The following is a 14,941-nucleotide window of genomic DNA, read 5'->3' as shown; positions in this document are numbered from 1 at the left end:
GGGTTATTACAGATGAGATAATAGAAAGATGATGTCATTAAATGAGGATGCATTATTTTGATATTAACTTTCAATTAACGAGTGAAAGAAACTTTTACATTTTATAAGACTACAGATATTCAAGCGATGAAAATGTAAAACACGCTTATAAAGTTTTGTATGCAGAACTAAATATGCAGAACTAAAGAAAGAAAATTTATCGTACTTCACGTCGTTGTTTTAGACACATTCGGGTCAAACTATCATTAGTTGCATGCAAAATGAGAATTGAATTTATTCAGAACTCTTTTAATTTCGATTGAATACTGGTGTTAAACGCTCGGTTCTATTTTTAACTTGCTGTAATGCAAAGTTCTAGTAGATACGTAAAATTGTTAATGCGTAATGTGCGCGACATCATATGATGCAAAATCTCTTTTGGCTGAATTACACGAAGCTTGTATACATGCTACAATGATCTGTCAATTTTTCAACTTTACGTTACTTCGTTCTTTTTATATCTACGAGATATAGATACATAAACGTGATATAAAAATGCAGAACAGTTAGCGAAAGATAATTTCAGACTACAAATCACTTTCAAGCAACGAAGAATAATATCATCGTCTATATTCTCGGCACGATCGCGTACCATACACTTTAGGAAGCTTGAAACATCAGGATTAATCAAAACATTACATCAAATGCTAGTGCCAGAATACAAGTAGGTCAAAAGTAGAATTTGAATTTGCAACCGTTTTTTAAATACCAATAGTAAATTAATTCACGGTTTCATCCACGATCTGGAAGTTAATAATAAATGTTACGGGATGGTAGAATTTCAGAATTGCACTATATCGTAAACATCGCACCGCGTCCATGAAACGCAACATCTGCGCTTTATCTATAAGCTAAAGGTAGGTACGTACACCACGCTGTCGTCAAGGGGGAACGAGACTTTTTTTCACCGATCATTTTAGAAACGCACACCACTACCGTAGAGACGTTCCACCTTCGGGGATCGACGAGGGGGCTGCACAGATTGGATTGGGTTCAAAGTAACGCGACGATAACAAAGGAGGAACCAAAAACAAAACTACCGTATCGGTCCCGAACGCGAGGAATTTCGCACCGGGTGTTGGCTAGACATCAACGCGAAACCGTTCGAATTCGTTTCCGAGAAATCCAGCCAAGCCCCGTGACGAACTACGGCCCTCTCGCGTGGCAAACAAGAAAACGTCGGGACGGTTTTACGAACAATCGTAACGTAACGACAACTTCTCGACGAATAAGAAGAAATACCCTCCTCGTTGTTCCACTACGCAACGAGTTCGAAAACCAACTGAGGAATTCGAGGAATGACAGAATATCGACCGGTGCACATTCAACGCCGGCCGGCATCCGTTCCAAATTTAAATTCGCCGCAGACCGTTCATGGTGGACGTGATTAACGTACCTTAAAGAACGCTCTCTCGCTGGCACCGTCCGCTTCTGTATCCGACAGGAGATTCGGCAACGATCTCTTATCAGCGCACGTACCAGAACGAGATAGCCGGTGGATTTGGGAATGGAAACGCACGATGCACAAATCCGATCGCGTACGCGCAACGAAAACACAGTTCGAGCAAGATCAAAGGAGACGCACACTCGCAATCGTCCGGGGCTCGAGTCCAACTGCCGGAACCCCCTTCCAGCCAGCCCACGCGGTACGCACCGTCATTGGCCAACGCCCGTTTCCCCGTCCGCCAATCGGAATGCGCTGCGACTCTCAAGCACCTACTGACGACAATTCGAGATGCTTCTGCTGTTTGGCGGCAAATTTGACGGTGCTGATTTCGTGCGCGTGCGACCAACACGATTATCGCCAATAATTTATACGATCTTTGATGCCTCCTATTTTATAGTACAAGCTTCCGGCACAACTTTTCGGTAAATTGTTAACGGTTCGTCCGTGTTTATGCAGTCATGAGAAATTTAAATATTCGATGTAGAATGTATACGGTATTTAGAAGGGTGAAGAAAATTTCTATGTACGTTCCATTTCTTTAAAGAAATTGTACGATTACCAAATATCGGGTTTGGAAAGAGGCAGAGGAATGAAAGTAAGAGGAGTGCGATAGAAATTCCTCGATAGTACGAAAATCGTAACCAAGGACTACATAATTAAATATTAGGAAAATTTGCGGAGGGCGCAACAAGAGTAAAACGACCTTGCGACTGCATGCCCAGATAAATTTAGATAGATGGAAAAAGAGGGGCGTGGTACAGTGAATAACTGCGCGCATACATGAACAGCATACGTGGCTTCTTTGGCACGTAAGTGTCGTGACGGTTCTCCTTTTTTAATATCGTGCTGTGCTTCGAAGAAAACAGTCAGTAACGCCTTTCCTGTTGCACCGCGAACGAAAATATTCATCGTTTCATTCCTCTTAAGCATCACCCTTATAGGATTTTTTACAGAGTTGGGCAGGACGTTACTTTACATGCAAAGATAAATTCAAAAATGTATGATAATTTCCTGAGAGAATTGAATTTAAAAATTTGTTTAAGCATACATGCATATAACATTTTTTATTGGGGTGAAATGATCATTCGAATAACTTCTATATAAGTAATATATTTCAATAAAGATCTTCAAGAGAAGACGGTTAAATGCATGTATGTCTTGCAGAAAATTTCAAATTCAATTTACTAGAAAACAAAAGTCGATTTGAAGTCCAAACTGATCCCAATAAGGCAAGTAGGCGAAATAGAGCACTTTCAAATATTGTTTGCTCAAATCTTCTTTATTTATAGTCTTGAAGTACTTTATATTTCGTTGTTACATTAAATGTATAGCATGCAAATGTATAGGCCAGAAAAACTTCCCTCCAACTGAACTCATCAAATAAAAGGCATTAAAATGTAAGTAGTTCAGTTCATTTTACTATGACGCATACAGTGGCTACAAAAATTACTAGCATATCATTGCATTTATTATAGAATTTATGCACATACTCATTAATCAATAGATATGCTACGTACATTAAAATTTTCATTACATGATAATATTTTCAGGTAATTACGAAAAATTAATACCGTGAAAATGGAATGTAAAATGCGATGTAAACCATCTCATTGAAATGTATGAATATATATGTCAATACTTAATTGTAGCTGCTATATGCTTGTATTTTAATAAGCTTACTATAACTGATGTACTTAAAACTAATAGATATTACATAAAGCTAAAACCCAACTACGCACAAGTACCTTATTTGTAAGCCTAAGTGAGAAAACTAGAAATATCATATTTTACTGTATTGTACTTCCAGATTGAGCGCCTTTCAATACGAATACCATAGTAAAGTGCATACTTATTATTACATGGTGCTAAAGAGTATCGTTTATATGCTTAATAATGAAGAGTTGAAGCAATGCATAGTCGTTCGACGGATACGAGAGACAAAAAAGAAATAGATAAGGAAGATTCTAGTTTAAGAAGAAGACTGACAAGTAATTCTGCGAGGCGGATGACAATCAGTGCAGGAAGTGCAGTGACTGGCACAAGGTGGTGAAAGTCGAAGTGCAGCGGAAAGTGGGCCGGGTTCCTGAACGATAGAACGAACGTGTAACAGTTCGACCGTCCCACGTTTGACATTCATATTTATGGCTCGAACAGGTATAATATCGTACCCTTTATCCAAAACGAGTTAGACCAAATTTGATACCATGATAATACTAGCGAGAGAACGCTTTTATCGACGACAGTAATGGCCGCCCTTCCTTCAATCCACTACTGTTTCTATTGTATTATCTCTACTGAAATTAGTCTATTTTCTCGAAAACTATTCCATTCCTATATACTTATATTACGTCGTGTTAAATGCAAAATTGTTTGCTTCAGTTAGAAGTGGGTTTCGTTAAACAATTCCATTGAACAGCTCGGATTATTCATTACTCATCTGCAGAGTAGAAAACACTGAATTCTCAGATGTTTTTACGCCTTCCAATTGTGTAAAGTATTCCTGAGAAAGATATTTGGTAAAATGGAAGGAAGTAAATAATGTAAACAGACAAAAATACGAACGAATACGTGTTGAAAGCTTTGGTAAATATACTATGTTCGACTACTTCTGGGAATAATGCTAAAGGACGCTTCTAGATGGAAAAATAAAACGAAAATGAAGAATAACAAAATAGTGTTCGAAGCATGGTATTTGAGAAAAAGGTTTTGAAAGTTCTTCGATGCATGACTGCACACTGATACAGCGAAAATTTTCAAAGTCGTTTCTCCCTAAAACTACGCTACGAATACAGTCTTCTTATTCTTGATTTTCTTATTTTATTACAACACTGTATCTCCTTTCGTTCCTCTGAAATAAATTGGTAAAAAGCACTTGAAGTCTGTGAATTCTCTGCGGTGTAAAAAATTCCGAGCCTATAATCACCGAATCGGATGTGTACCTGCGCCTGAATAATTTGTGGCAGAGGCAAGGAGGTTTTGCGGTTTCCGAGCGCGTTGAAATATTGAATACCAAAATACGAGGCACGAATTTAGGCCGTCCAAGGCCGTCTTTCGTCTACCTCTGACTCGTTCGGTGGATTGAACTGCTAAGCAAAAGAGAGCGAGACGGAAATTGGCCTTGAGCTAACTAAACCCGTGTCCTAGGCTAGTTGCCCACTGACTACAATCTACAAGACAGTTTCGCGCTATTGTCGCACGCGTAATTCGAACAGACAATTTTACCGCTAAAACTGTGCGCGCTTTTTATGTGACGGCAAACCTGTTCGTTTCCAATATCATCGTCATTAATTCCACCGTACGCTACGAAGAGATCGCAGTAATTTGCGCAGTTGTAATTAGGCAAGAGGAAGAAGAAGAAGAAGAGGTATAGAGGACAGTGGATTAAACGTCCATAACTTGCAACGGGCACTTTCGATATGGCCTTCTATGTATCTCCTACATCGATACATGTTGCAACGCGCGCGTTACCGTTCAGAAGGGCACTTGCCATTTTTAGTTCTATTCTAAATTTAAACCTCTACTGTATGACGTAAACTATGACATAAATTATTAATATGTGGTCATGTACGTATTCCCGGACAAAAAGGTAGCCCGTGTGCGCCATGCTCAATTTTCTACGTAGAATTTTTCAGATCGACACACAGGCGACTTTAGCGCGAGTTTTGCCCGAAGAAATTTAAACGCAAACAGTAGGGAGGAAATCACAGTACGCTTAAGCGAAGTTTACATTTTCTTCACTGTTCCTTGAACCGTTGGTCAGGTGACGTCTAATATCGTTCAGCTGTACGTCGTGGTCAAAGTGTTAAGTCGAAGTTAATTTAAACTACGGTTCTTAGTTTGAAGAAAGTAGACATTTTCAATGGAAACATTCAAAGTGTAAGTGATTGTACATTTTATTTGTTTTATGTGAATTTCGACAGAAGTTTGAAGCTTGAATCGAAGGATGCATATCTAAGAAACCGCGGAAATTTTAAGGATTAACTTTAGCACGGCAAAGTTTAGCTTCCTCTTTAAAAAGTGTTCTCTAGATAAACTTTTATTAAATTCTGAATATTCGAATTAGGTCATCTTCCGTGGAAACTTTGATAACCACTTTTATGGATTATTACTTCTAAACGTGAGTTAAATCGGATATTTCATCATTACGAAAGAGAATTTCGGATTACTTAAAAGTATCCTAATAGCAGTAGTTATATTACAGTCTAATTGATCTACAGCATACCTGAAAATGTGCATGAAAGCCTTTAAAACACTGGTCAATATTGCATTCCTCCCGATACTTCGATGCTGCGTAAGAAAACGCAAGTTTCACGTAACGATCTCCGAAAATACCCGACAGTATTGACCCTCTTTCGAACCGGTTTCTCTGAATTACCAAAATCCAATCATTTGAAACGGGCAGACCAGACTAACGCCACGGAAGGCGTTCCAGCGTTATCAGAAAATGAACTGGCTGCTTTCTTCCCGAAAGTAGCGATAAAAGTTGCTTTTATTTCCCTTTTAAACTTGAACACGAGCAATAAACCCCATTAATCTGTATAGCTGATATCTTAAAATTACTGGTTACGCTTGGATCAGTCTTTCACACGGATTTAAAAGCTGTAGCCCGTCTTTACCCGCTCAATGCAATATTCTTTTAAGCTATTTAATCTTATCTTCGTGAACTGCATGCGTATGTGTATATGTAAGGGGTGTTCTGCGGGGGAAAAACAAATATTTTGCAAATATTTATTTGCTACCGATATGTCAAGTACTAGTAAATACTTATGTATGTTTTCAAATAAATTTCTTATCGGAAACGTTAAATATCTGAATATTATTTGAGAACACCAGCACACGTGCGCAAAGTGTGTCCTGTATTTAAGTTTTAAAATATCTATCAGTTCGAATTGTTGAATTAAAAATTCAATTTTTATTTTATACAGACCGCAAAGTATTTGTTTCTCTGTAGAAGAATCCAATCAACGAGAGGCGATTCAACGTGAAAATAAAAATTAAAAATATGGTCATAACTTTATACAAACAAGTACTAAAAATAGTATTTCTCTAATTATCTAAAAGCTATACAGGTAGACTTTTGTACTCGTGAATTGCCTTTTATATTAATACTACACAGTTGTAGATGTATCAGAAACAGGTCAATAAAAATATATGTTTTATGTTCACTTAAAACTGGAATGAAAAAAAAATCGTTCGTAATGGACTCTGCATATTGCGATAAGAGGATTTACATTTTTAACTACTAATGATTTCAAAGCTAAGATAAAAAAAAAGTAAATCTATACTTTGCTATCGCATAACTAAATACCAGTACTCTATTTTCCAGAAATGTATATACAATAGGAATGCAATACTTCATTCGTATATTATTTAAGTTGTTAATTGTAGTTTAATTACGTTAGTTCGATTAATTACCATCAACTTCATGACAATTGACGTACTAATCTACAACATATACCTTTGTACAAAAAAAAAGTTATTTTCACAAAGAACAGCCTTCAATTCGATTCCACTACCCATCACGCAAAACACCCCACAACACTCGACAAACACCCCAATTAGCCGTCAAGAAAGAAAGCGTGCGTGGCTGCGTATACGATCCCCAAACCCTATCAATATCACCCCATCCCCCCATAGACACCAAATCATGTGCTTGAACGCGACTAAAACCCGTCGATCGTTTTAGAAACTGGAGAAGTCGTATACCGAGATGAAACTGAGGAATACGAATTTCCCGACGAACAACACGCACCTGGCTACCCAGGATGAAACGGGTCGTCGACAGAAACGCGGTTTAGTTTGCTGTTCAGACTTACTGTTAGCTTGCGGCGAGGGTGGCGACTCGTCATAGTCCAAGGGTGCTGCCTCGTCGACGACGTCCACCGCGTCGTCCGCGTAATCGTCCATTTTCACCTGCGTCTCTTCGTCGTCCGTGTTCCCCTCGAGTTGTTCGCGTACCTTGTTGTCCATTTCCTCGCGAATCACCTCGCGAACATGCGCTTCGGCCTCCTCGCCCTGATGGACAGTCTCGGACACCGTGACCTCCCCGGATACATCGAGATCCTGACGAATCTCATTATCCTCGCGTACGTTGTTGTCGTTGTCGTCCTCGTCCTCGTCCTCGTCATCGTCCTCCTCGTCCTCGTCGTCGTCCTCGTCGTTCTCATGCAGATTGTTCGCGGCGATCGATTCGTGCATCACGTTCGCGTTCACGTTGATGTTCGCGTTGCCCGACTCGTCGAGGTCCATGTTGTCCAGTACGTTCGTCACGTTGTCAGGTTGGTCGTCGTCGTCGTCGTCGTTATCGTCGTGATCGTGCGCGGGTTCGGTGTCTTTGTAAAACTCGTAGGAGAGGTTCTTGACGGGCATCGCGACCACGTCCTCGTGGTGCACGGAGTCGGTGTCCTTGTAAAAATCGTAGGAGAGATTCTTCACGGGCATCGCGACGACGTCGTCGATGGCGTCGACGTCCGTCTCGGGGCCCAGGTCCGAGTAATCGTAATCGGCGTCGCCGTTCTCGTGTTTGCCATTGCTGGCGGCGAGTATACCGTCGTCCTCGTGGTCGCGCGGCTCCTGCCCGATCATCGACTGCTTCAGGATGTTCGAGTTGATCGCGTTGTGCGCGTCGTCGATGCCCAGGAACATCGGTTTGTCCTTCGAGTTCATCTTCTCGAGTATATCATTCACTTGTAAACTGTGGTACGGATGGGCGTGCAGAGGCCTAGCTGCGATCGCACTGGCTGGCGTTAACAGGACCACGACCACGGTGATGTTGTCCTTCGAACCTGCCTGCTTCGCCCACTGCAGCAGGATCTGGTGCGCGCGTTTGAATCCGTCTGCAACGTGAATAAATACTTGCTCTTAGCTACGAAGTCATACTATCGCGATCTTATCGTCGAATATTTGGAAGTCGATTAGACAATTTTAGAAGCCGAAATAGGATGAAGATAGAGGATAATCAAATAATGTACGATGCTTTGTTATCGAGAAGAGGATCTTGAAAATCTGCCTTGAAGATACATATTTACTAATGATAAGAGTCCACTGAATGGTCGACTGCATCGAGTGACGCATGCCTTAGATGACTCTTATCATTAGCGCGCGTATACGTGCATCATCTCAATTTGTCTTTTAATTTTTATTATCTGGGTTACAAAGTTACCTCTCAAATTTCCTATCGACAGTTTGCGAACATCTTGTATATTATGATAATGAGAATTTCGTATGAACTCTTATGGCGAAAGGGGATGATGGAGATATATGGAGATTCTGAAGGGATTGTTAGAGGCGCGAGAGAAGAATGCCTCGATTTCGGTATTTCGAATTAATATGCGAAACACAGACACATGCGTAGTCACCCATAGTTTTCAATGGACGTGACTGAAATGTGTCCTAGGGAACGTATGCATGGTTTGTTGAGTCGAGTAAGAGACACGTAGTAAGATAAAAAATAAAAAGAAAAGAAGATGTCAGGATATATACGTAAAATAGTATTTGCACTTCTATGGATCGTTTTACGTAAAAATACATGGTGAAACAAGGTTAAAGATAATTTAATAAAATACGTCCTCTCGCAATGTGTCGTTAACGACCCTAATTAAATAAAAAGCGCAACTGCGCTTTTTGTAACCGTATCGTTAAGGTACGGGAAAAAAACGACGGAGTCATAGAAAGTGGAATCTCGTTAAATCATTAAACGTCTTCCTCTCCTGATTATTTCCAATTATAATTGAGGAAGAGACGTAACCTACTACAATTGTATGATTCATTCTACGATTATAATCGCAGTTTATAGCCGGACAGAAGTCTAACTCAATTTGTCCGAGTATGTATCGGAAATATGTAAATTTTGTATATAAGAGGATTCTTTAATCTTTCTGAAAATTACTTTTCTTTTTTAAGTGACGCTAATAAATGATAATATCGCATTTTTTGTATAGTGTTGAACTGTCATTGTCACTGTGATACAGGCACTTTATACAAAAATGCTCCGATCACTAATGATACTTAAACGAATATCCGAAGCTGTCAGTTTCGTACAACGGGACAATTAAAACATACGAGGGTCTGTCTGACTCATTCGATTGTCTAGAAAATTCGCGATCTAAAATATACTATTACGTTTGTCTCTTATCGTATCGATTGTGAATAATATCAGGCCCGCTTGTTGATTTTTTGTCGCTGATTTCCAAGCGCAACGACTATTTGCAGCACATGAATCAGCTACGATGGCTATGATTCATATGACCCGAAACAGGCCACGATGTGAAATTACGTAATTATAATCATTATATTGCTGGTCTGCCGCCTGATGTAATATCGCACGCGCAACGCTGGAAATCTAATACAATTAGGAACGCTAAGGAACAACAATAGATGTTTCTCATAAAGGAATCCTCGTTTAATACAACAGGTGGAAGGACAACAGATTCTCCAGCGCGCAAGGGAATTTTACGAGGAGACGTTAAACTTGTGATGAAAACAGCACATCAGATACCAGCTCTGTCAACATTTGCATGTTTCAAACGCAGTTTCCCTCCTCTGTTCATTCTCCAGCGTCAACGTCAACCCACTCAATTAAATATTATTAAACACTTCAACTTCGTTCTGTCTGAAATATAAAACAAATCATATTCGTTTAATTGCAGACCGAAATGTGAATTAATTTTTCCTACTCAACCGACATGTAATACGACGTCCCCAGAAAAATGCTCTCACCCTGAACGAATGTGAAAAACGATCTCCAAAACAAATACCAGTGGAAAGGGTTAAAGATAATTATGCAATATTTAAGCCGCACCATGATTATCGGTGTACACCGTGCGCCGAGATGGCTTGCTTCCAGCGAGCCACTCAGCATAACCGCGAAAGTGCGTCCCTGAATGCAAGTGCGTTGACCTGGTGCGACACGTCTTGCGTAGGTTTCCATCCCACCCCGTTCGTCACCCCAACTGGTGCTCCTTCTATTTTCCCAAAGCCTCAGCGTCCCGAGCTTCTCGATTTCGGTCTCCCGTCCACGCGAGTGACTCCACCGCCGCCCTTTTCCCGTCATTAATCTCCTCCAGCCACCGCGCGTCCTCCGATCGGCCTGACTTTCTTCCTTCTCGGGACTATTTCCGTCGTTCTCGTCCCGCGGTGAACTTTCGGAAGTAATCCGGACTTTGCGAGCCCGATCGATCGACGGGACAGAAGGAGTAATTTCGCGATGCGAACGATATCTACTCGGAATGTCACGTTGGAACGGGTCGATTAAATTATTTTATTCGTCACACTTTCTGACTTCGACCCGAAGATCGATCGTGTCGTTAATTAGTATCGGCTAGCTGCTTGGCAATGTAATCGCGTATGTTCGTATGCGCGCAACGCGAGCGGATAAAGCGATATTCAAAGAAATATAGACACGGGTGTAATTAGTAATTAGAAAGTGAATTAAAATGTCCTATCTTGTTTTCTTCCGCGAAATAAAGATATCGTATCTGGAGCATTTTATGCGATCGATACGTTAACAGTGGTGGGGTGAATACGCGCTGCGGAGAGATGAAAGAGAAGTCGGGACGATCGAGTCCGAAGAGACATAATTAATTCGCTGTATTTGCAAGTTTCGCACGGTGATCCGTCGTCTTAAACGGTCAAAATAGCCGACTGAAAATCGAACGGTGACACAATCCTAATCTGCATGAAAATGAGCTGACAGTGTTAACAGCCGTTTCTTACGGACGGGCAAATCGTGACGGGAATAAGTTTAGTCATGGATTATTCAACGTCTATCCGCTATTAAATGCCCCGTTTCCTAGAACATTGTTGCAAAGACTGTGATCGAACGGGTTGTAACGTGTAATCAGAATCAATTCCCTAATGCGATTCCTGTTCTTTGCCAATGGAAGTGATTCGTTCAAGAATGGATCGATCGTGCACGAGGTATCGAAAGCCGACAGAAACGCGAAATGATGGATAACCGTTTTGCCAAACGGTCATCTATCAAATCACCATTATTAACGTTTACACCGTTACGCTGGGGCTTTTTGTTTTCGTTCCCTCGTTAATGAATGGACTGCGAAATGCCTTCCTATTAATCATTCGCTGCACAGAGGATGAGCGATTTTCATGTTTATTAACGAGTCGAACCTCGCGTTTGCAATATATTTTGATAATACACTTGCCGCAATTTTTCTTCGAGAGAGAAAGAAACAGTTTAGATAAAAGAAAACCCATACGATTATACTCTTCTTTACTACTTCTCTACTTCTTTTATATTTTAGAGAGCTGTCCCAAATATGCAGTTAAAGAAACTTGATATGAAATTTTTGCTATTTTAAAAGTTGTTGGATCATGTCGCCAACATTTCCGTTCGAAACCAAAGGAGGTCTCGCATCGTACAATGAGAATGGTCGTTAAGAATGGCAGAAATCTCTAAAACCATTTAAACGATACGCTAAAGCATCGTTTAAACGAAAGAACCATTTTGCAACGAGAGAACGTGCTAACATCACGGTGAGAAATTACCTCTTCATCGTGCAATGTACTGCACAGACGAGAACAGTTTAAATTACACGGAAATATTGGATTACACGCGCCAGGGTAATGCAACAGCGGTTGGACAATAGACGGTTGTGTTAACACCAGTCCCCTTTATTCTATATTATTTGTACGTAGCTTCCTGTGACATGTTCCTGGAAAGTCTTAGAAAACTGTTCGAGAAGGAGAGACTGGTCGGGTCCTGGTGGGTCTTACGTCACAATAGCAAAACACTCGAACCCTTAGAGCTACGGACGCAGTAGGAGAAAGGGACCTAATTTATGACACCCTCTATCGCTTTCCTTCCCCATCGAGTTCCGTGGTAACCGTCGAACAACTGTTCCGAACTCGCCAACTTTTGTGTTTTTCTGCACGATATACTACTTTCAGGATGATCCTCTACTTTTATGAACACAAACATCCCATATTTCTGCAATTGAATCACACGTTCGATATTCACGTGACGCGCGTCCTGAAAGCGCTTAAGCAGCTAAACATAATCGAAAGATCGTTTAATCACCTCCAGTCACCGAGCAGACACGCGCCACACCTGCTACACCGGTTAATACCATTTAGTTCTGTCTAATGGTGTTGCGTATACGTAAGTAGGCGAAATCGCGTGAAAAAAAAGAAATGATGTTGACGCAGCAGTTCGTGGAAATTCGTGGGTGGCGCTGAACGAACTATTATCGATTGGGACCCCCTAGAAAACGGGCGTGACAGCCGGTTGTTCCATGGATATGTACACACCATCGGAGCACACGGACGTGTTTCGACCGATCGATAGGTTGGTTGGCCGTACGAATTACTTTTAATTTGTTCCATACGAAATGTAATTCGGGATTAGTCACGAGACGCGACTCATGGCGAGGGAGGTTTTAGTTAGGGTTGGGAATTTCGATCAATCTTGCTAAACCCGGACGTGCTGTTTTAGCGCGTTTAACTTTTACGATATCCGTGTGATTCATTATGGATTCGAGGTGCTGGGAACACATTGGTGAAAACAACTTTGCAGAGCTATATTTGGGGTCTATCCAAATTCATTTTCGTTACTTTTTAGATAAACAATCCTGTTCGTAATTACACCGAGTTCGTTCGATTACAGAAATAATGTGAGAATTTTCTTTCCTGCGAAGGACTTAGATTTAAATTGTTTTGCTTCTGCCTATTTCAGACAAACTAGCCCAAGTCTCGGGGTCGCTAAAAATGAATGAAATTGCTTATGAAATTCTAGTTGGGCTCAAAAGTTGCGAGAGAGAAGAATATTCCAATCCGAATCGTATAAAAACTTTCTTCTTTCCAGCCGATATCGCCGAGTCGTGTTAAAATCAATTTATCAGGCGTGCCATTTAATTTCAACTTGAACGTGTTCAGATGAAATCGCAATATGGAAAGCAACGGAGCGTTGGAGTTCTGAAAAGAGAAAAAAGGGAGGCGCTACTTGGGAAGATGAACGATCGCGTCTGGTACGTGGATCGAGTATCAGTAATCAGAGTGATTTATTCAAATCGGCTCATTCGTTAGGCGAACGAAAAGAAAGCGGGCCAGCTCGCTAGCGAAACTTCCTGCTGCGAAGCTTTTCTGCCTTCGAACTGTTACTGTATCTAAGTAATATGAATTATGTAGGTGGTGCGCGCATAAATCAAGACTCGCTCGCGGAACGATCGTTGAACCGATGCTCATCGGCCCTGACCGTCAGCATCGCTGCTGGTAAGGCCTTCCACGCGATTTTTTTCGCGAAAATTTCACTCCACGCGATACGAACGATTCAGCTTTCATCGAGCTGAAACACGGTTTCAATCAGTATTGTTTTCGTTGACAAACTTCTGATGCGATCAAAAGCCTTATCGAGGATATAAACCTCCGATATCGAGGGTTGGAAATTACCCTACGGTTATAAATGTCGATATCGTCGACACGCCCAACTCAGACTCTTACTAATATTTGAATAATACGATACCCGACACAACAAAGTCCTTCCAGGAATTATTTCCATTAATGGCCCCTTTTTATTTGTTGTTTGTAGTTCAGCAACTTTGTATAGAAACCATTTTTCTTCTGTTTGATAAGTCGTATTTATCATGCTTTAAGTATCTGATAAGAGATCTCGACGGGGTCTCTAGAGAGTTAATGTTGATATTTATTTTTACACGCAGAGTCATCACCTGCTCAATTGTAACAGTGTCGCGACCCTATACTATCTTTTATATTAGTGGAGAAAAAATTAAATGAAAAACCGATATCCAATATTAATTTGAAAATGGAGGTCAATGGAACAATAGTTCTTTCCGATTGTTACTATTACAAATATACATATATGCTATACTTTCGAGTGATAATCGCAGTTATCATAAGCTCGTGTTAAGCACATTTCTTTACGGCCTCTTCGCAGTATCGTGTCACCCGATATAGTACTGTTTCACAGAATGCTTTATCACAACATTAATGCGCAGACATTTTTATCCGTCGAACAAATCCGTGCCTCATGGTAGAGGCAAGGTCTGCATCTTTTTATAAAGCTGAATGATCGCTTTATCCCCGTTGGACGCGATGGTTCGTATCAATCTTTAAAGCTGGCGTGTCGTCAACGATTTTCGACCATTTATATCCCGCTCACTGACCTCCACTTTGAACTCGCTTAACCTTTTCCTTTTTCTACAAATCCATTCAACTTGTTGCATCGCGAGCCGATATCGCGCTTAACCGACGCTCGTAGATGTCACGCAGATTTCACATTAACACTGTTGTGTCTCTACCCGGCTCATCAAGGGTTCAGAGTTCGAGTTCTTTAAGAATTACATTTTTATACATCCGCCATATTTTGAGAATTTCCCTTGAAATGATTACTACAATATTCTGAAAAAATTCCTTCCAGAAGAAAATAACGAAAATATAAAGTTAATTGTAACGAGGGTGCAACTGAAGAGGGTTACATTACCA

At 40.7% G+C, this 14,941-nt stretch overlaps 1 protein-coding gene across 6 annotated transcripts in view; it reads right to left on the bottom strand.

The window, feature by feature from the left end:
• LOC143426346 (uncharacterized) overlaps window positions 1-14,941 on the bottom strand; it is a 130,181-nt gene that overhangs the window by 72,405 nt on the left and 42,835 nt on the right. For all 6 annotated transcript variants that reach the window (XM_076899742.1, XM_076899741.1, XM_076899743.1 and 3 more), the window contains one exon: window positions 7,303-8,322. In XM_076899742.1, the coding sequence (XP_076755857.1) occupies window positions 7,303-8,322 (1,020 nt within the window). The remainder of the gene's footprint in view (window positions 1-7,302; window positions 8,323-14,941) is intronic.

This window comes from Xylocopa sonorina, chromosome 8 (genome assembly GCF_050948175.1).
Source record: "Xylocopa sonorina isolate GNS202 chromosome 8, iyXylSono1_principal, whole genome shotgun sequence".
Taxonomy (NCBI): Eukaryota; Metazoa; Arthropoda; class Insecta; order Hymenoptera; family Apidae; genus Xylocopa; species Xylocopa sonorina.
This window is presented reverse-complemented; position numbering and strand designations above follow the sequence as displayed.